At 37.3% G+C, this 27,582-nt stretch overlaps 2 protein-coding genes across 3 annotated transcripts in view; both read left to right on the top strand.

Annotated features, from left to right (window-relative positions):
* LOC129779793 (uncharacterized) overlaps positions 1-27,582 on the top strand; it is a 375,110-nt gene that overhangs the window by 313,625 nt on the left and 33,903 nt on the right. For both annotated transcript variants that reach the window (XM_055787497.1, XM_055787495.1), the window contains exons 6-9: positions 1,240-1,970; positions 19,633-19,790; positions 19,866-19,987; positions 20,058-20,121. In XM_055787497.1, the coding sequence (XP_055643472.1) occupies positions 1,240-1,970; positions 19,633-19,790; positions 19,866-19,987; positions 20,058-20,121 (1,075 nt within the window). The remainder of the gene's footprint in view (positions 1-1,239; positions 1,971-19,632; positions 19,791-19,865; positions 19,988-20,057; positions 20,122-27,582) is intronic.
* On the top strand, positions 12,547-13,928 carry LOC129779795 (protein CDV3 homolog). The gene is made up of 2 exons (XM_055787499.1): positions 12,547-13,417; positions 13,524-13,928. The coding sequence occupies exon 1, from the start codon at positions 12,630-12,632 to the stop codon at positions 13,317-13,319; it is 690 nt and encodes a 229-aa protein (XP_055643474.1). The 5' UTR covers positions 12,547-12,629; the 3' UTR covers positions 13,320-13,417; positions 13,524-13,928.

Raw genomic sequence — 27,582 nt, 5'->3', positions numbered from 1 at the left:
CTAACGCCACATGTGCCTTAATAAAATATATATTTTGGAAAAAAAAACTGGTGATTCACATGAATCCATGTATCTTTGAAATAGAACCATTAATTTATCTTGCGTTTTTTTAGCATTTCGATACGATAACAGCTAATGTTCGCTCTCTTGAACTACCGTCACATCATATCGGACAACATCATAGTTCGGACACTTTGTTCTAATATCTTGAAATACATCATGCGCTGATGATATAGCTATAAAATTAATATCACAATTGCTTCTTTAGAGTAATCCCTTAGTTTCACTATCATTTCATTTAAGAATTACATTTGAATTATTACATAGTAGGAAAAAATTCAACAGCACTACTCATTATGTGTTTGACGTTTGTTTAGCGTGAGCATGTAGAATTTACCCGTTCATGAATATTTGAATTTCTCCCGTGTTTCATCAGTTCTCATCATCGTTAACAGTTTACTGTGATTGCTTGGTATGTGTTTCGCAGTTGACTATAAAATATAATCAGGTGTAATGTAATTTTCGTCCAAAAAATTACAAAATAAAGTGTCCGAAATTTGAATTCAATCTGTCCGAAATTTGATATAGTGTCCGAAGTTTGATTCTTATTCGCTTCATTTGAAAAGCATTTTATTCGCTCATTTTCTCATGTTTTCAATCAAACAGGTACCAAAGTAGAAAGCTTAAAATCATATTGTCTTCTTCTTGAATGGCGTTAACGTTCCCTGTGGAACTTTTGCCGTCTCAACATATGCATTAACTAGCGTCATTCATTAATACTTAGTTGAGATTTCTTAAGCCAAATAACACGCCTTGAATGCATCTGAGTGGCAAGCTCTAGAATACGCGTGACCACAGTGCAAGTCGGAGGAAATTTCTTTGACGAAAAATCCTCCGGCCAGAACGGGAATCGAACCCGAACACCCGGCATGATAATGTGAGACGCTAACCACTCGGCCACGGGTGCACCCCGTCATATTGAAAAATCATATTGAACTGATTTATTAAATTATTTTTTTTTTCTTTATTTTTGAGACTTTCAGCCTCCTGGGCTGGTTCGTCTCAGTGATTTATTAAAAATATCTACCAAATAATACCTGTGCACAAAGTTTAGGTCTGTTTTCTGCATCATATACCTTAAGCGTCCGAAATATGATTCGGAACGGTACATAACATTTCCTTGTGCTCTACATACCCAATGATAATTTGATAATTTTCTCCGCCCGCATTCGTTCACAGGACTTCCGCCTGCTCAAGATCCTCCCGAGTAATCTGGACAAGGTCGAAGACATCAAACAAGTCGGGGACGAGTATTACTTCAAAAAGGACGTCGAGGTTACGGATGTATCCGAGAACGAAATAGAACCCGGAGAGGGCGCTAGTAAAAACGAAAGTAATCAGTTCACAGAGACTCTCGATATTGTAGTCCTTCCGCCGCCCACCAAGGATGCCGACGTGTATGAGAGTGATTTCGATCAGCCACTGGAAGACACTGGCAGAAACACAACGTATCTTCCAGTAGCGAGTTCACCGTTACCAGTCGTTGGCCCAATACAAAATGTCTCTGAAATGATTACTACAACGACAGGCTTCATCACTAGTGGTAGAATAGATGTAGACAAAGTACAAGATTTGATAACATTTAGTACAACAGCGATATCGTCACCTACCGCTGTTGCGTCAACAGTTTCCGAAGATAGTTTAGAAAAGTATTCGGGAATTGAATCAAACGAAATACAGGAAGACAGAAAACCCAACAAAACTAGCTCCGAAGACAGTTTTAACTTCAACAACAGAACATTTAAAAAGATACAGGAAGCGGTACGAGAAGAAATGGGCGAAAGTCAGTCCGGGACCGTAGAAGGATATCCTGGAAGCTACGACGATGATGACGATGACGATTTTGATGAAGACGATAGTGACGATGATTACGATGACCACGAGAGCAGAAGCCACCGAAAATATATAAGGTAGGTACAGTTGTTACTGATCAATGTCGCTCGGTATTATAGACCTTCTGAAAAGAAAAAAAACTGAACCATTTGTAGAGATGTTAGGTGTATACAAAAATTAAATATTTTCCATTTTAAATGACAAAATTACAACGAGGTATCAACAAAATTAGGTATTATCAATACATAAATTGGGATTATTGACAATGATTATAACTGGCGTTCGTGCATCATGATCCACAAAAATAAGGTGTAGAATAAGGTAGGGTAAATGATTTTGGTTTGTCCAGTCGAAAATATGATCATGGTTTGTCCACTTTTTTGAATGCTCTAGTTCAGCGCACCTGTGTCAAATCAGGGTTTCAAATGTTTCCAAACAAATTAATAAAATAGTGTTTTCATGATTTACAGTAGTTTCATATGATATTTTTACGTATTTACATGTTTTAAAGGTTTTTAATGTACACCTCCTATTCGCATCTACGCGGTCCCGCATTTGAACTAACTTTCAATCAACCACCAGATGATTATTTGGTACGTATTTAGACATTTTCTGGATTATAAAACCTACAAATATTGTAAATATTTTAATGATGATGATTAATGATGGTCTACTTCCTAACTAATATCATGCTTGCACGCCATTTGGATCAGATTTATACATCTAAAACATATAATTAATGCATCTCGAGGACCTCAATTCTGATCATGGTTTGTTCAATGCATTGATATTGATTTGTTCACATTTTTACTATGGCAGCCGCTTGGCGCGCAGTTTGTTTGTTTTGTTTATGTTGTCCTTCGTGCGTAGCAGTAATAAAGTTTCCCTTTGTTGAGTGCCCAAAAGCCCAAGAAAAGGCAATATTCTGAAGAAAGCCTAAATGCAGGGACGAATGACCTTTGGGTTAAAGTCCCTTCAAAAACAAGAACAGAACAGAAAGCCTAAATAATAAATGGATCAATATGATGACAATAAACTCAAGTAATGAGAAATGCAACATCTACTTAGAAATTCAAATTTCTTCATTTAAAAATAGTGATTTCTAAAACCGAACAAACCATGATCATTCTTCAGACAAACCAAACATTTGGAGAAACAAACATTTGTGCATGGGAAAAAAGGTTATTTTTTTTCCATGTAAAATGCATTTGAAAAACAAATTTAATTGACTCTGTATGACCTAGATTGAGACGAAAAGTTTCCGCTTGCGTCTTAGTTTTAGACGAATGAAGTGTTCAGCACCCTAATTGTGAAAAAAGTAATTACAGATGCTGACAAGAGATAAACTTCCATAAAGTTGCTCTAAAATCCAAACATAGAAGACTTACTTAGAATACTTTTTTCTGATATTAGAATAAATCAAAGAAAAAATTTAACATTTAGGTACGTGACATATTCTATTTTTTTTATAACGCAAAAAATATTTTTTGGAAATATGTAATTAGTTTTTGTATATCCTCTTGATGCGCTTTCGTTGAGGATGACGAAGTCGGTGGGTGAAACACGTTTTCATGCTCGTCAGCTACTACTTTTACCGGGAGAGAACTAACCTGGAATTTGATGCGGCTCGACGGTAAACATGATTTCGTCGGTGAACAGGATTACTAGATTTTTTTCGTTTGAAAAATTTTCGTTCGACTCGTAGCTCCCGGATACGGTTGGTATTCATGTGAGTTTTTTCCATGCCCTCGACTTCGTCCCGCAATCTTTCTTTACGATCTTGCGTGTCATAAAGCCGCTGATCCAGTGTTCCTTTACCTTTTCTCATTGAATGCACTGGGTTCCTGGATTCCTTTTAATGGTAGCGATAAGGCATGGTACATAATTTACGTAACGCAAAATATGCGTTTTTCTCCATCCACATTGTCCGTAGAATGAAAGCGGAATTTTCTATTTCTATTTCATTAAAACGTGCCCTGTTTGCTAATTTGGCCAGCATTCGAAATCGAATGTGACTACATAAAGAACTGTTGACCCAAAAGCTTCGTGCCATTAGCCTTTCTGGATTGGTTGACCGCCCATAACATACATTTTGTACGTAAAGAAGACAATGCCCCAAACGTACTCCAGACACAGCCAATCCAGTCGTATTGGGCCATACTGCCCCAGTTGGTGTACAAAAATGGTTGGGGAGCCACCACAGCTCAACAACTCAAATCCCGTATCATCAGATGTGCCAAATAAGTGGACCTCAAGATGGTTTCAAGAATATTGAGGAAGATTGAAAATGAAAGGCCTCGATCTGTCTAATTGTTTCACACCTTCTAGCTATCACAAATCTCTAGAAACTCAAAAATTGAGTAATCCTATGCAGTGCCACCAATTATCAAAATTTATTCATGAATAGAGAAATGTGCCTTTTCCCAGTGTCGGATGAATTCTCTTCTGTTGAAATTCAACACCATATCTGCCATAACACATGAATTTCAAAAAGTCTGAAGTCAGGCATTATTAACAGTAATAATTCCACGAGAATCAAGTTGATCTTCATCGCTTGCAGTGAATTTTTATTGGAAGCGCGTTTTATTCCAATATGCAGAAGAAAAAAAAGACCGGGATCCGGAAAAGGAAACATTATGGTTTTCGTTGAGCGTTGACTGTTTTGCGATGTGTGTTGAGCGTAGAGCGACGTTAAGCGTTGAACGGAATAGAGCTTTGAGCGTTGAGCATTGAGCGTAGATCGGCCTTGAACGTTGAGCAGCGTGAAGCGCAGAGCGGAGTTAAGCGTTAAGCGTTGAGAGATGAGCATTGAGCGTTGACCGCTGACGTTGGCGTTGCATTCGTTTATGTTTCCTTTTTGTTTTCATTTCCGTTTCCGCTTTCTATGAACTTTTATTGCCGCCATTTCGCCCAACACGATCTTAGTTTCTAACACTTCTTTTGTCTAGCTCCACTTCACTAACTCCAATTTCAGTCCGTTTTCAATGAACCGGAAACCATTATCTACTTTTTTAAAATGGTATCAAAATACGATATTCGACTGACTTTTGCTGTTATAGACCTTCCACTCAATACCCATATCGTAGGGGTCACCACCCATTGCTGGTCATTTAGAAGCAGTATCATCAAATCGGAAGACAAAACAAGATTAATTTCGTTTCCCACTCGTCCGTTATTTCCACCCATTGTCCATGTAATTAGAAGTGTCACGACCCCTTGGTCGGCGCGTCTCACCTTGAGATATAAACCACCTTGCATTCAGCGGGAGCAGCGAGAAACGTCAACGTACGGGCTCTCGGACGTAAATTTGTCATTTTTTGTTGTTGTTGTTTTCTCGATTCTTCCTCGGGCGCCATTCTGAAAAAGAAAAAAAATATAGTGGATTAGAGAGCTGAAATTAAATCGACTGGAAGGTGAAGAACGGCAAAAATGGATGCTCCGTCAGTGAAAAAGATCACAAGCGCGTAGTTAAGCAGTTTAGACGTGATCCGAGAAGTTCGGTCCGGGATGTCGCCAATAAGCTGAATTTGTCAAGTTCATTCGTCTAGCGGACCAAGCAGCGGAAGGGCCTGCGTACATACAAGGTTCAGAAGGCTCCTAACCGCGACGAAAGGCAAAACATGGTGGGGAAGACGCGAGCCCGGAAGCTGTACACCGAAATGCTGACGAAGCCGCATTGCCTGGATGACGAAACCTACGTCAAAGCGGACTTCCGTCAGCTGCCGGGCCTGTTGTTCTTCTCCGCAGAGGACAAATTCAGCGTTCCGGAGGAGATTCGCAAGCAGAAACTATCCAAGTTTGCCAAAAAGTACATGGTGTGGCAAGCGATCTGCTCTTGCGGAAAGCGGAGCGCCCCCTTCGTGATGACCGGCACGGTAAACGGGCAGGTTTACCTTAAGGAGTGCCTACAGAAGCGCTTACTACTACTATTGAAGCAGCACGAGGGCCCGACCATCTTCTGGCCGGATCTCGCTTCTTGCCACTATTCAGAGGACGTGTTGGAGTGGTACGAAGCCAACGGGGTCACCTTCGTGCCAAAGGAAATGAACCCACCCAACGCGCCGGAGCTTTGCCCAATAGAGAAATATTGGGCGATTTTGAAGCAGGCCCTCCGGAAGAACCCAAAAGTTGTCAAATCGGAGGCGGACTTCAAAAGAAAATGGATTTCTGTTCAAAAAAAAACTACAACCTGACGTTGTACAGAACCTTATGGACGGGGTAAAGAGGAAGGTGCGAGCATACGGGCTTGGGCTCAAAGTATGAATAAAAAGAAAATGCTAAAAGTTGTTTAATAGTTTTTATTTTACTGTCTAAAATTTTCAAAAGGATCGGTCTACTGGGCGAATTTCTACAGCGTTTTTTCCGTGATGCAATTTGATGTGACACACCCTTTAAATGTATTTATAGGAATTTTTTAATCGTGTTTATAAATAAACAGATTGTTTACCCGGAAACTGTCCTTTTTCCTCACCGTCTCGTTGGCCTATTGCCAACAAGAGGTGTATGTCATTTTCGACCAATCGGGAGTATATCCATAAAACATAGTCAAAGAGTTGTACTATACAGTTCAATGCCGAAGTCGCTAAAAACAAAAATTTCATGTTATGAATGGTCTTCCTACCGATCTCGATTAATCGATTTCACTCTCAGTTGATTGACGTTGAATTTTTATGCTTTGATTTCCTCTAATACACAACGATATTCAATTTCGAGGTTTCGAATATCATGAAGAAAATGAAGATGTTCATTCCACTGGTGTTCATTGGTTGTGTTGTTCCATATAGCGAATTCATTTTCGAAACTGGGTTAGTTCCGAACAGACTCTGTAATAAAAAAAAATAGGACACAAGGTCCAAGGTCCAAGACACGACCGCATTGTTGACGTAGAACTACGCTGTAGTTTTATTCAAGTCGCTTGTTTATAACTGTGAATATTATTTTATAATGCTACGAAATTTTATAAATAACCATTCTACCAGTTTGGTCGCCCTGAAATTTTTTTTTGTCTTGTAGAATCATTTGACGATTATTGTTTGATGATTCATTCTTGTCCTCGCAGAATAAAACATGCTCGAGATAAACGTAGTTATCATCCTTAGTGGAGAAAGTTTTGCTACTGGCAAGCGAAACCAAATCACATACAAAATTCCAAAACGACATTTACTTTCTTGGTGACTAAATAAACGAAATAAATTCTTGCTGTTAATCTCAACAACCTCGAAAAGAGTAGCAATGCTTCATTATGATCAAGATTAGCGTAAATGCAATCCTAGTTGAAGGGAGTTTTGCAACTGGCACGCGAACCCAAATAAATTTGTAACTTATTAAAACTTATTGAATAACTTGGTATTCCCAAATAATTGTTTGGTGCACAACCTTAACACCTACTTTACCATAGCGTCAGTTCAATGCATTGATGCAATGTCAAAGGCACAAACGAAGCTTTTATGATGACGGAAAACAAACAATGTCAACTGCTTGGAAAAAGCTGAATATTTACCTCAGCGGAGATTCATTACTAATACCCTAGCGCAAATATCTCCCCAACTTGTCGACACGTTCGAATCGACATGTTCAACCGCAAAAGCGCAATACGTTAAAACGCACGCACGTATCTACACAAAAATATCCATACATCGATGGCTTGAAGCAATTAAATATGCACAAACTTATCTCCGTTTTGCGCTCTTTTCAACAGCCCTTTTTGTTAATATTGCCGGTCTAGATCAGCTTAGCTGTCATCCTTTGTGGAGAGCGTTTTACTACTGTCATGCGAAACCAAATCACAGACAAAATTCCAGAACATTTATTTCCTTGGTGAGCTGACGATAGCCTAGCTTGATGATTCCCCACACAATTGTTTTTGACAATTATATAGCTCAGAACCATAATGCAATGACGTCAGTTTGATGCAATTATTGCAATGCTAGAGACATCAGCGAGTCAGTAATTTGGTCGCGTCCACAGCTCAATTCGAAACTAAGACATGTGAGACTTTAATCTTCTTTAGTTCATTCGTCTCTAACCTTCGAAAAGGCCCTTGGAAAACTTTACTTTTTCCTCGTATTACTCCTCCGCTCCTCACCGTCCAGCTCGGCCAGCAACGATGTTGTTCAGTCGGTGTCCTCACGAAGAATGATAGTTTGCCTCAGCGAGATGTACTGTTTATACTCTAGGCAAATATTCCCCTTCGTTCTTCATCTTTTTCTTTGATCACGGAGACTTTAAGTCTTACAATTCCCCCTTCGTTGCTCGTCCATAAGTTGCTCGTTATTGACAGCTCTGTTCGGGAAAGCACACACATGGACAGAACAAATGTATGAGAAAATGGAAACGCTTATAGTTTTCATGAATTTTTACTATTTACACACCATGTGATTGTAATGTATAGCATATCAAACAAATTTTAGGGAATTTCCAATTCGTTTGGTATGTAAATCGTATGTAAATAAAATCCGTTCGCGGCAAAAATAGTTATTCACGTAACTTTATTTCATAAAAACGTGAACTGTTTTCTGATATGGCACCCTTAATGAAAGACGTAGTTCTACGTCAAAAACGTTTTCGGGTTCACGAATGAGGCGGTTTGTTGGTGAGCGTTATATAGTCTGATTTGTTTATATTCAATGACATTCAATGACAAATGTACATCGTCGACGTCTGGTGGCGATCTTAGAGCTTGGTAGGTATATTATTCTCTATCAGATCAGAAGGACCAAGTGCAGTTTAAGATTATAAAAGTTTGAATGAAAATTTCTACTTCATGTTGTTCGATTACCTAAAACATGTAGTCGTGACACTTACTTAAGCATTTGATAGATTTCCTGTTTAGTTCACAAATGTAATATAAAATCTTCATCAGACACAGATTTCGTTTAATATGTTTTTGCAATTTCGAAAATAAAACCCTCTTATTTCATCACATAGAATACATATTGGATACGTAAAAGTAAATTCGCTAATAGTTATCGACTCTTGCTTAGGCAGTAGATTATCAATAAAAGGTGGACTGAAATTCGTCGTATTCGAAAGTCGTGAACGTGAATATTTTCGGCATTGGTTTTAAAGTCTGCAACAAAACACAAACAATTGCGTGTAGTTCAGTCATTTATTAATGAATTCATAATTTGTTTTTCATACAAATGTAGCATTTTCTTTACTCTTTCATAAAAAAAAATTATTCATTGCTGTTTCGAAGAAATTCTCGTACTTTTCCCGTAATACGGCACATTAGGCCACCATTTCGTCCACCGTTTTGGCGATTTGATTCCACCAGTTCTTCATTTGAGTCATGTTCCTAACAAGTTTTCCCTTTGCCTTAAGCCTCCGCTTCGTGATTGCCCAGTATTTCTCTATCGGCCGGAACTGGGGGCAGTTTGGGGGGTTGAGGTCCTTCGGTATTACGCTGACCCCGTTCGTTGCGTACCATTTCATAACCGTTTTGCTGTAATGGCAGCTTGCGAGGTCCGGCCAAAACATTACTGGACGGTCGTGGGCACGAATAAACGGCAGAATCCGTTTCTGTAGGCACTCTTTTTTGTAGACTTCTGATGTCATTGTCTTGTCAGTGAGAAAGACTTTGGTTTTCTGTCCATAACTGCATATCTCCTGCCAAATCATGTACTTGCGGGCGAATTTATCCGTAAACACGAACTTAAATTTTGCAAGTACATCCCCCCGAGCCGTCGCCAAATAAAATTTTTGACCTGGGATTTGCCCAAAGTCCGCCTTCACGTAGGTCTCATCGTCCATCAGAATACATCCGTCGAACTTGGTCAGCACTTGGTCGTACAGCTTTCGAGCACGGATTCTGGCCACATTGTTCTGCTTCAGCGTCCGATTTGGCTGTTTACTGGCTCGGAATGACCTTATTCCTTCCCGGAGACGAATTCGTCGCACCGTACTGTGAGCGGCCTGGAACTTATTGGCCAAATCGCGGTCTGAAAGATTGGGATTCCTCTTGACGGCCTTGATGACTTTCCCACGCAGTTTCCGGTCGACAGTTCCACTCTGACGCTTCGAATGCGGCTTCCGAGCCGTCGTCAATGTTTCCTTGTACTGCTTGATAACACGCCATACGGTATTTCTAGGCATTTTAAGCTGTTTAGCTAGCTTAGATGCCGACAACAATGGATTTTCAAGAAAATTGTGCACAATTTTATCTCTCCGTTCGGCTTCCATGGCGGTTGTTTACAAAATGCTATCGTTTGGTGTTATGACATAAATACATGGTGAAAGGTAATAAATTTCCCGACACGTGGGTGAAAAAAGTTTCCAAATCCGTCCACTAGGAGCGCCACAATGAGCAAAAGAATTTGTTCCAATATTAAATGAAGCAGACTTTATGTATTATTATGAAACATAGTGTATTCAGATTCAGAAGATAATACAATTCATTATCATTTAGCGGAGATTTAGATATAAATAATAAGTTTTCTTTTTGCTATCTTTTTGCTCTTTCTTTATAAATCGTTTATTTTTACAGGCTCAGTTACATAAGTTTCAAGGAGCCAAATTCTTAACAATTCTCTTAATTTGAAGGTTAGCAAGAAAGAAAACCGTTTACTCGCGGTTGACTCGAGTTTTGAAGAGTGACATATTTTTTCAGGAAAAAGATGGGATATAAGAAGATTGTAACAATGTTGATGATCAATCTCAATTCTTAAATCTATTCGTATATCTATAGATATTTATATTTCAACTTATTCTACTGTTTATAACAAGGGCATCAATTGGCGATCTAACTCAAAACGTAAACGATCCGTGAGACATCTGGATTTTGTTTCTGAACTAAGAAAATGATGATAATGTAACCTAACACTCAAAAACAAATCATGTATATTTTACTTCCAGGCTTTCCAAGGTAGTTCTCACAAGCAGGAACCATGCATTTTTCAACTTGTTTTTGATTGTGCTCTCGTATTTTCTTTTTTGATTCAAGCATTGTCAATATTTATACAGTTTTCACTACTGAAAGAGGTAAGAAAATAACATTTTTTGCGTAGAATTAAATTTCTTTCAAACTCATCGCAATCAAATAATCTTTTATAACTAAAACATTGTAATTTATGGAAAGAACTACAAACCTTCCATAAACTCACATTGCAAAATTTAAAACCATCATCACTTTCACCGCAACGCCGCCTATGTGTAGATTTGTACGTTATACCAGGGACAGACATACAGCTGTACTTGCGTTGTACGTGTACAGCGTTGTACAGGTACCATCGTACCATGACAGACATACTTTGGTTGTACATTGTACCGTATGTCAAACTGACAATCAGATATTTTTCCAATTTCCACCACATATTTCAATGAAAAAGGTTTTTATTTAGTGTCTAAACTATCAAACACAACAAACAAGTTTCCAATCTGAGTTATTAACTTAAGAAAATGCAAAGAAAAGAACGTTTATCAAGTGATTTGATTCTGCTTGTTCATGCTACCCACCACTAACCGTCTATGGCGCTGCGCACAGTACAACTGTAGCCATGTACAGCGGTAAAACAGGTCGGTACAGGTACAGCGATTGTACCGAGTTGCTTGCATGGTTCTAGCGCTGTACATGGTGACAGACATACAATTTTCGAAGTACAACGCAAGTACAGCTATATGTCTGTCATAAGTATTAGATCGCCAATTACTAAAATAGCAAAAAAAAAAATTCAATGCGCGCACTTACAAAAATCCTCGGTCGAAAACTACCAAATACATTTGGTAATGCAAAATTAGTAGAATGTACAAATTTTTTGTACATATTGTCAACAAACCCGCATCCCTACCAGAGATTAGTATATTTTACTCGATAACATTAGTAAGCTTGGATATTGTCATATCTGAAAACTGGTGAGAAAAGCGCGTATTAACCATTTTCATTGTTCCCATTAGGCAATACGGAGGTATAATAAGGATATAATTCTGATACGTGCATTTTCGGCGAGAAAATGTAGCCGATATTGGGCTTCCGAATCATGGTTCTGCTTGACATATGTGTTTATTAGTACGGTCGAAAATGACTATAGATTGGTAGTATTTACCAAAAAATTCGTTATATTTACTAATTATTTCTCTCAGTGTGTAGGCTATATGGACTATATTTCATAGCGATCGATGAACGTACCCTCCAGAGAAATAATTAGTAAATATGACGAATTTTTTGGTAAATACTACCAATCTATAGTCATTTTCGACCGTACTAATAAACACATATGTCAAGCAGAACCATGATTCGGAAGCCCAATATCGGCTACATTCACTCGCCGAAAATGCACGTATCAGAATTATATCCTTATTTTACCTCCGTATTGACTCATGGGAACAATGGAAATGGTTAATACGCGCTTTTCTCACCAGTTTTGAGATATGACAATACCCAAGCTTACTAATGTTATCGAGTAAAATATACTAATCTCTGGTAGGGATGCGGGTTTGTTGACAATATGTACAAAAAATTTGTACATTCTACTAATTTTGCATTACCAAATATATTTGGTAGTTTTCGACCGAGGATTTTTCTAAGTGTAGCATACATTTTCGTATGATAACATCCTGTCCAGCAACACTGTCGAGTAACGCTGGCTTGCGAATCTAAATTTCTACCCTCATAGCGTAACGTTTCTACCGAGTGTGCACCGTTACCATCAAACAGCAAACGTCAAAGTTATGCGTGTGAAATTATTCTTGTGCAGAATTTCCATAGACACTAGAGGGACAGTACCACGTTGTTCGCTACAATGGCCGATCTGGACGATTTTTTCGCGAAAAAGGACCGTAAAAAGTCGAAAACAAAGAAATTTGCTACCGCGGAGGAACTTGCCAAACGCATAGAGGACACAGCGAAGAAGGCGACCGAGACAAAGCCACGGAAAGTGAACCCAACAAACACCGAAGAAGTCGAATCGAAAACTCCACCTGTAGAAGAAGAGTGGAAAGAATTCGAAGAGGAAAGGAAAGATTACAGCGGTCTCAAGTTGGCACAATTGAACATAAACGAGGAAGAACAAAATCAAACCAATTACGGAACGGACGAAAGTGCTGCAGCGACGGGGGAAAACGAAGGCGAGAAAGGTGCGGACAGTGTGGATCGCAAAGGCTCAGGAGCTTGGAAGGTGGTGGATTCGTCAGCGGAAGGATCTGCCGACAAACTTCAACAGCAGTCAAATGCTGCTGGATCCAATGCATACATTTCGCCCGCGATAAAAAATATGCGTTTGAAGGGCAAAAAAGGAGTTGCCCCGGATTTGAAAAACGAGGATTTCTTCCCAACACTCGGTGCAGAACAGCCAGACGCTTCGCGGACTAAGAAAGATTCCACATTCGAGGAGGTGAAACACGGTGGCCGCGTCAGACAGTCCGACATAGCGTCGGCAGCACCCCTATCAGTAGGTAATAGATTCACTTCGCTGAGTAATGATGCGAGCTAGAGAGTCCCGCTTGATGTTTTGATGCCGTGATTTGTGTGGAGGAAAAAGTACATCTCAACCTAAAGCTTCACACATAGCCGATTCCTTCTGGCGCGACGGTCAGTTAACATCCTAGATTTTGTAATTGTATCTTCTTACCTTCTTTTTAATTGCTAAATGGCTACACATCCCTCGACTGTGCGCTCTACATACTGCTCATTACAGAATAGGAGACCACAGGAAAACCCCAAATGCCGGATTATCCTGTTTCAAGCAACTCGCTTCGAGTTTGAGAGACGGATGGTGTATGAAACTACGGAGATTTCCAACAAGTCTAGCTTTCCTACGCCAAATTACGGTCAAACAGGTTTTTCAAAATTATTTCGGTATTGTAAATGGAACAGAATTATCCGGTATGGAAAACGAACCAGGCAGTTTTTTTTTTTACGAAAATTTAGATCGTCTTTTCTATATTTTTAATACATAATGTAACACAACGATGAAAACTCATTATGTATGCCTTTTTGTGTTATTCGAAACTGTAGTCCAATCTTCATTTACTGTGGGTTACTCTTTAAGAAATTATCTGAAACTACGTTATTATTTACAATAAAAAAAAGCTGAACTATAGTCATTGGGTATCAATTCTTTATATCACATGGTTCTCCTTCAAAAATAGTGGCTTCAAGTACTGATCTGAAGAAGGACCGCTTCCTAACCAGAAGCTAGAAGCTATTACAAGTAGAATAGAACTCTGATCTATATATATATATTAAAATCTCGTGTCACGATGTTCGTGGTCGAACTTATTCGGAACGGCTCGATCGATTTAAATGAAAATATACTCAAAAATTCCGAATTTTCTGAATAATTTTGTTTGGCACGTTTGTTTTAAAGTCAGATAGAGTTTTTTTTTTATTTCGGAACATAACGGCCAAGTACAACGTAAGCATTGGTGTGATTCAAAAGCTTTGGAAGAAATACCGAGAGCTTGGTACCGTTTGCGACCGGGTAGGACATGGACGAAAAGGTTTGACGACGGCCCGGAATGATACCAGAGTCGTAAGAGAAGTGCGAAAAAACCCAAGAGCTACAAGCATACCTATAAAAGGAAGCTTATCATTGAATAACGAACCAGCAACAAGGATTAAGGAGCAAGTTTGCGTCTCGGCGACCAATACACACGTCCACAAGCCAATCTCGTTCTGGAAAAAGGTGCTGTGGTCGGAAATTCCGGTTTTCGTAACGAAACAACGAACCAGAGTATGGATTAAGCGAGGAGAGGAGCTGCTTGACAAGAACGTTTTTCTTCTTTTTTTCCTTTGAGACTTTAAATCTAGTATTCATTCGTCTCCGGTATTCTTTTTGTTCCTATTCTTATTATTTCGTGTTTTTTTATTTATATTTTCCTGTAAAGTTCAGTTTATTTAAAAAATGCTATTTAATTATTTATAATTTTCCTGTGTTTCATTGTTACTTAGAATACCTCAAGTTCTGTTCTATATTATTTTTAATTCTAGCGTCCTTTGTATGTTGGCAATCCAGTAGTAAGTGACTTACAGAAATGTGTGCCTCCCTCGAAGACGCAATTTCTTTAATTATCTCAAAAAACCCATTCCACTTTTATCTCGAATTTCCGACTTTTAACATAAAAAACTCCTAGCAGAAATCTGCCAACATAAAACCAATGTGTATGTGTGATAGATGTAAATGGTTGGTGTTAAGTCAGAGTTATTGATTGTATTTGGTTAAGCATTACGTAAGCTACATAGAACACTTATCAGATTTGGAAAATCACGTGTACAACACGAATAACGTATTGAAATTGTTTTGAATGCTCAATAAAAGCCCCTTATAGCGCCAAACTTCAAGCTTGTTTTTCTCGAAATTAAAAAAATTTTACATGGTCCGGTCTGACTTAACACCGACCAAATATCCGAAGACGTTCTAGTGAACATTGAAAATAATGTCTGAACAATTTGAAAAGAAAATCCGTGAAGCCCCTCTAAAGGCGGGGTTGGATTATAGTGGGTTTAAAGAGACTTCCTATGTTGAAGCTAGGTTGCCAGAAATTGCCTTCAATAAATTTAATCTACTTCGGGCTTCTTTTTTGCCCGCCTGAGCATGTGGCATAAAACTAAGTTTCTTGTCAAAGGTTACTCCGAGTATTTCAAGAGTTTTGACTGAGGGGATTTGGGTTCCGAAAATGTTGGGGTTGGACATTTTGAAGCGAACTTTGGGACTACATATATGAAGAACTTTTTTTCCGGAAATATTTCGAAACCAACATTTCGGGCCCAGTCTAGAACGGAATCAACGACGCTCACTGAAACTAGTACAATGTCATCTGCATAAACAAGGATTTTTAGGTTTTTTTTCCAAAATATATATTTTTAGAAAGGCTCATATGGCGTTAGCCTCACGGGGCCGGGAGTTCAATACAATTTTTCTTATTATCTATGTTAGTAATATGTAACCGATTACTCGCGGTTGGCATTGGCGTTATCTGGCATTTTTTGCAAAAATAGATTGCATAATGACCAAAAAGAGGGTTGGTGATATAACCGAGCCTTGGAGGATTCCATTTTCTTGGATTTTCAGTGAAGATTTTGTGTTGTTGACTATGGTTCTGAAGGTTCTATTTTCTAGGAAACTTTTAATATAAAAACCTAGTCTTTCACGGGTCCCCCAGTCGAAGAGACTCTTCAATACTGGGTACCTCCATGCTCGATCAAATGCCTTACTTAGATCAAGTGATGCCACATCTGCTTGGCGAACTTTCTCGATAACGTCATTATAGGTCGGAAATTGTCCAGAAGATGTTGGTTTTTCTGGTTTCGGATGTGAAACTATTAAACCTTCTTTCCAGCAATTGGGAATATTCCCGCTGGACTCTACCTCATTGTAAAGTTTCAATAAGACTTTTTTTTTTCCAAGGGAGGTCAGTTTTCTCAACATAGGATAGCTAATCTCGTCTGGTACTGCAGAGCCTTCTTTAGCTCTACTAAATGCCCATTCAAGATCGATGATGGAAAAGTCCCTGTTGTAATCAAACTGAGTATCGGAGTTAAAGTCAACGAGTTCAGTTTCACATTCGGCTTTTCTGGTTTGGAAAAGACTTTTATAGTTATGGTTAGACTAGGCTTTGGCAAAATGTTTTCCAAAAGCTTCTGCTATTGTTTTACGGTCAATAGTATATTGACCATCAATAAGGAGATTGTATTGGTTTCTTCTCTTTTTGACATTTAGCCTTCCAATTTTATTCCATAACTCTTTTGATGACGTTTGAGGGTTGAAGTCTTCAACAAATTTGGCCCAATTGTCCTGTTTGGCTTTGAAAATGGAAAATGGAATTCCTTCAACAGAATGGGCTTGAGCGGACTGTTTGGGTTGGTATTTCTCAATTTTTGTAGCGCCTTTCTTCTGCATTTAATAGTAGTACCGACCTCGGGGGTCCACCGAGGGACGCACTTTTTTCCAGGATTTTCACTGGTTCTTGGTATGTGCAGTAAAGCAGTTTCAAGGATGGTCTGAGAAAAACATAACGACAGACATCAGCATATACCAGCTTACAGCATGAAACGCATACAAAGAAATATGTGCATACAATCGATCAATATCAATATCATATTCGCCATTCCATATCCAATCTCCAAGTGTGATAGATCACGATTCCAATTCCAACGTGTAACCGTGAAGCATCGCAATAAATCAAGTTTGTGTTTGGATAGTATACCAAGTGTTTCATTCTCCAACAAGCCACATCCAAACGGACCAAAGTGCAACGAGTATCCAGACTCTGAGCTAATCAAAATCCAGCCCTCCTTCAGCCTGAAGATCCGCCATCTCCCTCAATGGTATGATCCTCCGAGGACTATACGAAAAACATGAAGATAGTCTCTAATATGTGTTCTGTGTAACAGGAAAACACATTCACAATTTGTTTTTGATAATGATTTCATATTATGGATGAAGTTTTGGCGGAAATGTAAAGAGATTTATAGAAGAAACGTTAAGTTAGGTCTGTCTTTTGAGTATTTAAACAACATCGATTAATGATTTTCATTCAACTTTTGGCAATTTTTCTGCTAATCTGATAGAGAGTAAATTGCTCCACGAATACGGATTAATTATTTGGAAGTTTATTTTGCGCCAAGGTAAGATTGCCACATCTCATAGCATTAATGAATTGAGGTCGATCGGATTTCAGAATGCAAAAGACGAATAGTAAAATCCGATCGAGATTCAAAACAATCGGACTCCGGAATATGGGTGACTGTTCGATATTGTTACCACAAACATGATTCATTGCCTACGTGGTAATCTAAACCTAAACGTTTTCCAAAAAGCATGAACTAGACCTAGCACTTATAAACTCAGCCGTTCATATTGAAAACGGAAGCGCGTATTTTCCATCAATTGGATAGCCATTTAATGAAATTAATATTGATTTTCTTTATTTTATTTTACAATAAAATATATTAATATATTACTTTTCCCACTTTATATTTAACATTAAAGAGATCAAGCATGTCAGTTACGATAATAAAATATATTGAATTAAAAAATGGGTGGGTCATATCTATGACATAACCGCAAAATTGACGTGGGACTAGCTTAGCAATCATTTGTTTGTATTGATTAAATTTTTGATTGAATGAAACAATTTCCGGATTCAATCGAATTCAATATATTTGATTCGTATGTAAAGAGATAGAATAAATGCCATGTAAGGTCAATTCATGCATTGTGATAGATTATGTTCTTCGTTACAAGTAAATTCAATGACAGTCCTTTTACGTTTGGTATGATGCCTAGGACAAAATATGTGAACGGAAGAATTATCAAATGATTATTTGATTTTACATTTTCATCTGAAGTTTGAATCTCTCAAGTGTACGTACTTCTCGAACCGCGAATTTGCTTGATTTGATGAACTTCAGGCACTCAGTGCCAGACATTCAGTGAGCAGAAGATATGAAGGCTTATCCTTCAATGCAATCTTGAATAACCGAACCAAAGCGTTGTATTCGTACCCGTTTTTGTAATCCGTGTTAGGAAAACACTTTTCGGAGTGCAAAAAAACATGAGGGTGCAAAAGTACCCCAGGCTTGCCTTAATCAACAACTTCAGCTTACTTTTTTTTTATGTTATAGAGCCTTTAAACTTGAAAGTTCATTCGCCTCTAATGTCTGCCAGATTTTTTTCACATTTCAGTCGAAACAAAAATAACAAAAAATAAAATTGGCATTGCAAATTCCTGCAGGTCTGAAATTTGCAATGCCAATTTTCTAAGACACCTCAGACACCAGTCTGTGTTGGGGAAACATATTTCAGTCTGAAAAAAATACCCCCAACTTGCATGGATTTGTAATGCCAATTTCCCCACGCTCCGTGGATAAGAAGTCTGTGTTAGGGAAACACATTTCAATCGGAACAGAAATGCCACCGATTTGCATGAATTTGCAATGCCAATTTCCCCACGCTCCATGGGTTTGAAGTCTGTGTTAGGGAAACATATTTCTGTCAGAACAAAAATACCCTCCACTTTCATATATTTGCATTGCCGATTTCTCCAACACTGCTTGGTTTTTTAATTCTGTGTTAGGGAACACATTTCGGTGAGAACAAAAATCCCCACACTTTCATATATTTGCATTGCTGATTTCCGCAAGGCTGCTTGGTTATGATGGCTGTGTTGGGGAAACCGTAAATCGGGCCAATCAAAACGATGTAGTTAGGGAGTTTAGATATCGCTTACAGTTATTCAATTGTTTATCTAATTAAAAATAACATTTTATTAATTGTGATAGATGCGTAGAAATATTCCCTGTCAATTGATGCAAACATCTCTCCGATCCAGTAAGAAATGTTCGAGTTATAAGCATTCGGAATCTGTCATTTTTTCCTGCATGTTCTGTATTTAGGTTTTCATTTTACCCCCCATATACTCCGGTTAGACGTAGTCCCACGTCAAAAAAAAGTAAACGCTCCATTTCTCTGTATGTCATAGATCTCATCTCCATCTCCACATCACACTAGGGTTCGTGAAGTCCACTTTCCCACGGTTCAATGTAATACACGGATACACGGTATCTGCTCGATATTCACGTGGAATCTATCCTCCATCGACAACAATCGATTAATTTTATAGATCGTTAAAACATTTAAACACACTTACAATACATTAGTTATTTTTTATTGAACAGCCAAAATATTCACTAGAAATAATTTATGTGGCAGAACAACGTTTGCCGGGTCAGCTAGTTAACTAATATTAAACTCTAATAGAAACTCAATTTGACACTCGCTTTCGTCGTTATTTCATTTCCAGTATCCAACGAACGCTTCTCAAGCACCCTCTACGCCAGGGCTTCCTCATGACTCCTGGTTATCCGAAGTACTACATCGGGGATAGTATTTGCCGGTGGACATTATACGCTGAGCGACATCAGAAAATCAAATTGACTATTCTAGACTTGGCTTTGCGACGTGAGTATTTTACCGAGCCTTCTCGCCTTCTCTTGCAGCTTCAATCACCCGGATTCGCGTTTTTTCTTCCTACAGAGGACGAGCCGTGCAAAGATTATGTCGAGATTAGGGACCTGAACACAAACCGGACCCTGTTCAGCAGTTGCTCCGAGAGCACTCGACCCATAGAGGTGATTAGCGTGGAGGAACAGGTGCAGGTATGTCAATGGTTGTTGATTGATTCATCGTGTACAGTCAATTCAAAACAAACTCCCCTTTCGTTTGAAGGTGAACGTGCGAACGACAACGAAGGTCGCCTACCCCAAAAGAGGCGTGCTGATACACTATGCAGGTAAGCAAGCGGGAATGATTGTACTATTTGTGTAAAGTTTATGTTGTCCTTACTGTTGTCGATGTCATGAAAGGTGGGTTTCATATTTCATATTTCTCATATTTCTATCTGCTAGAGATGAGTCAACTGGGACAAACCAGAACGAGTCCACAAGAAACTCAATTGTTAGTTCTATCAAGAACAATTCTGGAAAACATATTTTTAAATTACAGAGAATTTCCGTTTCTGGAAACCCCAAAGACGTCGGCTGGTCTCAAATCGTCCGTTTTGTCTGCTGCAACTGTACCTTTGAGTTTTATTTCACCAAGATCTTAGTGTGAAATATTTCATTCTTGATTCTGAGTTTTATCGATAATGCAGCCTGAAATTTTACTCGATTCTTTTGTTCGCGTTTCCACATCCAGATAGCTCTCGGAGCGAAAAAGCTTCCACTGTGCTGGACATACTTTCACCCCACCGCTATGTGGCAAAGCAGTCGAGGAAGTCGTCCTTGACACGTATTAAGGAAAATGCGGTTAAAATGAACATGGCTGGTAAAATGAAGCGGTGTCTGAATTTCGATAATTTTACTAGAAACCAATTGAAACCTCTTGATTATCCTGTTCTTAGAACACATGAAGCTATTTAAAACACCCTGTTATGCGGAAAACTGCCAAATGTTGAAAATAATAAATAGAACAGAAATTTCTCTCACGATAGCCATTCTGATGTAATTTTGCGCGCATCCGTGAAATCTATTTTATTATTTATTACAAATCATCAGTTTGAACGACTGTTCACATATTCTAGAAGAGTTAAACAGATATTTTGCGTGATTCAAGCGATTGATTCGCATTCGAAATTACTTTGTTGTTCGAGGGCAAAATGAACCGCCACTGGATAATGGCGTACAAAAGATGTTTTTAATGTTTTCTAAAGCTGATATACCTTATTACATGTTGCTCTTCAAAGGCTTGGCTTTGCCCCTGGAAAATATCCCACCCCAATCCAGAGGGGGGCGGGGGGTTTTGGTGCTTGAGATATTGGTATTGATAACGAGGCCTGGGTGACATCCACCCCATGATGAATATATTATATTGTTTCGAAAAATCTTCAAGATTATGAATAAACGTTGCTCTTCAGCGATTGGCGATTTTGTTCATTGAATTCATGTGAAAGAATCTTTCTTGCTTGTTTTCGTTTTGGAGAGTGACGGTTTAAATTTCATGAAGCGTCGTTCACGATCATTCGACAACGCTCCAATCATATCAGGGACCTTAGGGACAAACGAAGAAGTTGAGATTTTGTAGAGAAACAAAAAAGCCGTATTCATACGGTTTGTAGACTACTCTTTGAATTTATGAGGACAACAAGCTTTTTCGCTTGAAAATCCACAGTGTGAGATATTTTTTTAGAACTGTTGAATCTGTTTACTGGGTTTTCACTGTTTCAACCGGGGTTCTGGCAACTCAATCCCAACCAATACAAATTGAGCGTAGGCAGCATAAACAGGGCTCGCGCTCTGGGGGCTCACGTATTGTTTACTGTTTGGAGTCATAAATGTTTAACATTTGATTACGTTCGATAGTTTACTTTGGCACGCGGTGTTTGGATACCCATCCGGAAGCTTTCTTGGTGCTTTGCAATAACGATCACAGCTGCAGGATCGTGCAGAGCACTTTATTTGCAATTTCAGGTTATGATTTCAATGCCTCCTGGTTTCAACTCATCGCTGAGACATGCATCTGAGCCTCACAGGTATGATGGGAAAAAGCTCGCGAACTCGATAATGTGCTCATTATAATGTTGTGTTAAACTAGCAACATGTAATATTCATCGTCGTGTTGCACACAAACGATGAAGATAATCAAAGACAAAACGGCCGCGAGTTACGACTATTTCTATTCGTAGCTGAACATAGTTATTCTCAACAAACGAATGAGAAGCGAAAATAATAGTCTTCGTGCTTCATTTGAGCGACGCAACTTCCAATAGACATCGTCGTGTTGCATAGGATTCAGGACTATTCGCATTGAGTTTCGTTTTCCGAGCGTGGCAGAGTGGTAATGACATGTTTTCGGGAGGATAGGGTGTATGGGGAGATGTGGTTTCGGATGGAATGAACACACTTTTACCGTTTGACTGCCGGGAGCGCGAAAGCGTTTTTCCTGTTTTATTTTTTTTTTATTTCATATTATTTTTGATGTTTGTTTTATTTCATCATTTTTTTTGCACCTTTGTTAGAACGTAGGATTTTGTCGCGACGGAGAATAAGTGTAGATAGAGAAAAAAATCATAAATTCATAAATTCATAAATTCATAAAATCATAAATTCATAAATTCAAAAATTCAAAAATTCAAAAATTCAAAAATTCATAAATTCATAAATTCATAAATTCATAAACTCATAAATTCATAAATTCATAAATTCATAAATTCATAAATTCATAAATTCATAAATTCATAAATTCATAAATTCATAAATTCATAAATTCATAAATTCATAAATTCATAAATTCATAAATTCATAAATTCATAAATTCATAAATTCATAAATTCATAAATTCATAATTTCATAAATTCATAAATTCATAAATTCATAAATTCATAAATTCATAAATTCATAAATTCATAAATTCATAAATTCATAAATTCATAAATTCATAAATTCATAAATTCATAAATTCATAAATTCATAAATTCATAAATTCATAAATTCATAAATTCATAAATTCATAAATTCATAAATTCATAAATTCATAAATTCATAAATTCATAAATTCATAAATTCATAAATTCATAAATTCATAAATTCATAAATTCATAAATTCATAAATTCATAAATTCATAAATTCATAAATTCATAAATTCATAAATTCAAAAATTCATAAATTCATAAATTCATAAATTCATAAATTCATAAATTCATAAATTCATGAATTCATGAATTCATAAATTCATAAATTCATAAATTCATGAATTCATGAATTCGTAAATTCATAAAGTCATAAATTCATGGAAAATGTCAACGTCTCCATCAATTCATACATACAGTGTATGCTTGCAGCAGCACTGTCGCGTCAAATGTCAAACGAATGATTTATTTAATGTTATTCATAGTGTCGTCTCCTAGAACAGTTTTGAACTGCCATGACGTCTTTCGAATCACCATGCCTAAAATCAGTTTTAATTTTGAAAAATTCAACGAAAATCGTTGATTCCTTTTATTTAAATGCCACAAACATTTGAGTCCCAACCCTTATAAAAAATGCAACCAAAAACAAAACAAAAACCGTGACACAAAGTCCAGATGAAAACCCAACGAACCGTTCGCAACCGTCAATTATTCTTTTCTACAAATCCTGCCGGTCGTTTTCGTTGGACGCATGCGTAAAAATTGTGTACAGTGATGCTTCTGAATCCGGACGCATTTTTATCCGGACACTTTTTCATTACATTCAATATTATGCCAAAACCATGACATTTTTGCATGTTGAATTGATGTGACTGATAGTTACTATTGTGTCAATTTAGTTTAGTGTCAAACATGGTACCTAGCTGTTAACAAAAAAATGTAAAAAATCAAAAATCAATGTGAATTTCACAAACCCATGTCCGAAATAAAAAGCACATTCAGAAAATGCTTTTAAATCCGGACGGTCAAAAGTTGACGAATCAATTTCTTATTAAAGGAGTTGCATAAGGGTATGTTAGGAGACTTAGTATGGGGTATGGAGTGTGGAGCAAAGATTTTCGACCCGGGAAACCGCAAAACTCTTCGGTATACAGCACGGGGTCGATTATATGACCCGATAGTATGTACGTGGGTAACTTTGTAACTTTGTCTGTAGCACCTGTCGCACATTAATGTATATTTAACCCCCTATCTGTTGACCGATTGATCTGAAATTTAGAACACATCTTCATCTCTGCAGTCATTATAAAAGTGCGTATTTCATGATCTTGATAATTCAAAATGGCGGCCGCTACAAAATGGCGGATTTCATATTTTCACTAAACCCCATCAATATGGGTATCAAACGAAAGGGCTTGACTAGTAGAACACAATTATTTATGAAAAATTCAAATCTAAAATGGCCACTAGCACAAAATGGCGCCATATACATTTTTTTCCAAACCTTATCAATATGGGTACCAAATGAAAGGGCTTGATTAGTAGAATACAATTTTTTGATGAAAAATGTAGATCCAAGATGGCGGTCGCTACAAAATGGTGGATTACATATTTTCTCAGAACCCCATCAATATGTGTATCAAACGGCTTGATTAGTAGAATACTTGATGAAAAATGTAGAAAAATAGATTCAAGATGGCGGTCGCTACAAAAAATTGGAAGATATATTTTCTTAGAACCCCATCAATATGGGTATCAAACGAATAAGATTGACTAGTAGAAAACAGTTGTTCGTGAAAAATGCAAATCCAAAATGGCCGCCACCACAAAATGTTTTGAAAATATTTTGTTTTGTTTTCAAAACTGCATCAATATGTGTATCAAATGAAGGGGTTGACTATTTGAACACAAATACAAAATGAACCACGTCAGATTTCCATTTTCTACAGTTACATGTTTCATTACATGTTCCTCGATTTTATTTAAGTATCATCTATGCCCTAGATTAATGAAGAAAGGGGTGTGGTAACTACTAACTACTACTTGCCATATTATTTTCTATCTTTTAGTACATCATCTGTATCATTATTATGTTTAATAACAATGAAACCGTTGAACTTAGCAGTATTTTTTACTTATTTTTTTTAGTTCTTAGTACATTATCTGTATCATTAGTATATTTCTCTACAATAAAATCGTTCAACAATTTCTTTAAAATGTTGGATTTGCATTTTTCATAAATAACCGTGTTCTACTAGTCGGTCTCTTTCATTTGATACCCATATTGATGGGATTTTGAGAAAATATGTAATCCGCCATCTTGGATTTATATTTTTCTTCAATAACTGTATTCTACTAGTCAAGCCCTTTCATTTGATACCCATATTGATGGAGTTTTGAAAAAAAAAATGACGCCATCTTGTAGTGGCGGCCATTTTTGATTTCCATTTTTCATGAATAACTGTCTACTAGTCAATCCTATCCATTTGATACCCATATTGATGGGGTTTAGAGAAAATTTGTAATCCACCATTTTGTAGTGGCTGCCATCTTGTATTAACGTTTTCCATCAATAACTATGTTCTACTAGCCAAGACCTTTCGTTTGATACCCACATTGATGGGGTTTGAGAAAATATATAATCCACTATTTTGTAGCGGCCGCCATCTTGTATTTACAATTTCCATCAATAACTGTGTTCTACTAGTCAAGCCCTTTCGTTTGATACCCATATTGATGGGGTTCTGAAGGAATATGTAATCAGCCATTTAGTAGCGGCCGCCATCTTGGATTTACATGTTTCATCAATAATTGTATTCTACTAGTCAAGCCCTTTCATTTGATACCCATATTGATGGGGTTCTGAGGGAATATGTAATCCACCATTTTGTAGCGGCCGCCCACTTGGATTTACATTTTTCATAAATTACTGTATTCTACTAATCAAGCCCTTTCATTTGATACCCATATTGATAGGATTTCGAGAAAAAATATACACGGCGCCATCTTGTAGTGGTCATATTGTAAAAATACAAAAAATTATTTAATTAACAAAAAAAATATTGTACCAAACGTGTTTCCATTTAGTCCCGCTGCTTATGACGCACCCGTTAATAAGTTCTACAAGAATTAATAAATAATTTCTCTCAAAGAATTGCAAAGAAAACAAGTGTCCGGATTTAAAAGCAAAAGTGTCCGGATTTCAAAGCATGATTAAAAAAGTGTCCGGATTTAAAATCACGACACGATGAAAGAAATTTCAAATTCAGAAAATGCTTTTAAATCCGGACGGTCAAAAGTTGACGAATCAATTTCTTATTAAAGGAGTTGCATAAGGGTATGTTAGGAGACTTAGTATGGGGTATGGAGTGTGGAGCAAAGATTTTCGACCCGGGAAACCGCAAAACTCTTCGGTATACAGCACGGGGTCGATTATATGACCCGATAGTATGTACGTGGGTAACTTTGTAACTTTGTCTGTAGCACCTGTCGCACATTAATGTATATTTAACCCCCTATCTGTTGACCGATTGATCTGAAATTTAGAACACATCTTCATCTCTGCAGTCATTATAAAAGTGCGTATTTCATGATCTTGATAATTCAAAATGGCGGCCGCTACAAAATGGCGGATTTCATATTTTCACTAAACCCCATCAATATGGGTATCAAACGAAAGGGCTTGACTAGTAGAACACAATTATTTATGAAAAATTCAAATCTAAAATGGCCACTAGCACAAAATGGCGCCATATACATTTTTTTCCAAACCTTATCAATATGGGTACCAAATGAAAGGGCTTGATTAGTAGAATACAATTTTTTGATGAAAAATGTAGATCCAAGATGGCGGTCGCTACAAAATGGTGGATTACATATTTTCTCAGAACCCCATCAATATGTGTATCAAACGGCTTGATTAGTAGAATACTTGATGAAAAATGTAGAAAAATAGATTCAAGATGGCGGTCGCTACAAAAAATTGGAAGATATATTTTCTTAGAACCCCATCAATATGGGTATCAAACGAATAAGATTGACTAGTAGAAAACAGTTGTTCGTGAAAAATGCAAATCCAAAATGGCCGCCACCACAAAATGTTTTGAAAATATTTTGTTTTGTTTTCAAAACTGCATCAATATGTGTATCAAATGAAGGGGTTGACTATTTGAACACAAATACAAAATGAACCACGTCAGATTTCCATTTTCTACAGTTACATGTTTCATTACATGTTCCTCGATTTTATTTAAGTATCATCTATGCCCTAGATTAATGAAGAAAGGGGTGTGGTAACTACTAACTACTACTTGCCATATTATTTTCTATCTTTTAGTACATCATCTGTATCATTATTATGTTTAATAACAATGAAACCGTTGAACTTAGCAGTATTTTTTACTTATTTTTTTTAGTTCTTAGTACATTATCTGTATCATTAGTATATTTCTCTACAATAAAATCGTTCAACAATTTCTTTAAAATGTTGGATTTGCATTTTTCATAAATAACCGTGTTCTACTAGTCGGTCTCTTTCATTTGATACCCATATTGATGGGATTTTGAGAAAATATGTAATCCGCCATCTTGGATTTATATTTTTCTTCAATAACTGTATTCTACTAGTCAAGCCCTTTCATTTGATACCCATATTGATGGAGTTTTGAAAAAAAAATGACGCCATCTTGTAGTGGCGGCCATTTTTGATTTCCATTTTTCATGAATAACTGTCTACTAGTCAATCCTATCCATTTGATACCCATATTGATGGGGTTTAGAGAAAATTTGTAATCCACCATTTTGTAGTGGCTGCCATCTTGTATTAACGTTTTCCATCAATAACTATG

The sequence above is a fragment of the Toxorhynchites rutilus genome, chromosome 3 (genome assembly GCF_029784135.1).
Source record: "Toxorhynchites rutilus septentrionalis strain SRP chromosome 3, ASM2978413v1, whole genome shotgun sequence".
Lineage (NCBI taxonomy): Eukaryota > Metazoa > Arthropoda > Insecta > Diptera > Culicidae > Toxorhynchites > Toxorhynchites rutilus.
This window is presented reverse-complemented; position numbering and strand designations above follow the sequence as displayed.

What these genes read in the sequence shown, in the direction of transcription:
- LOC129779795 (XM_055787499.1), top strand. Translation starts at nt 12,630, where the DNA reads ATGGCCGATCTGGACGATTTTTTCGCGAAAAAGGACCGTAAAAAGTCG.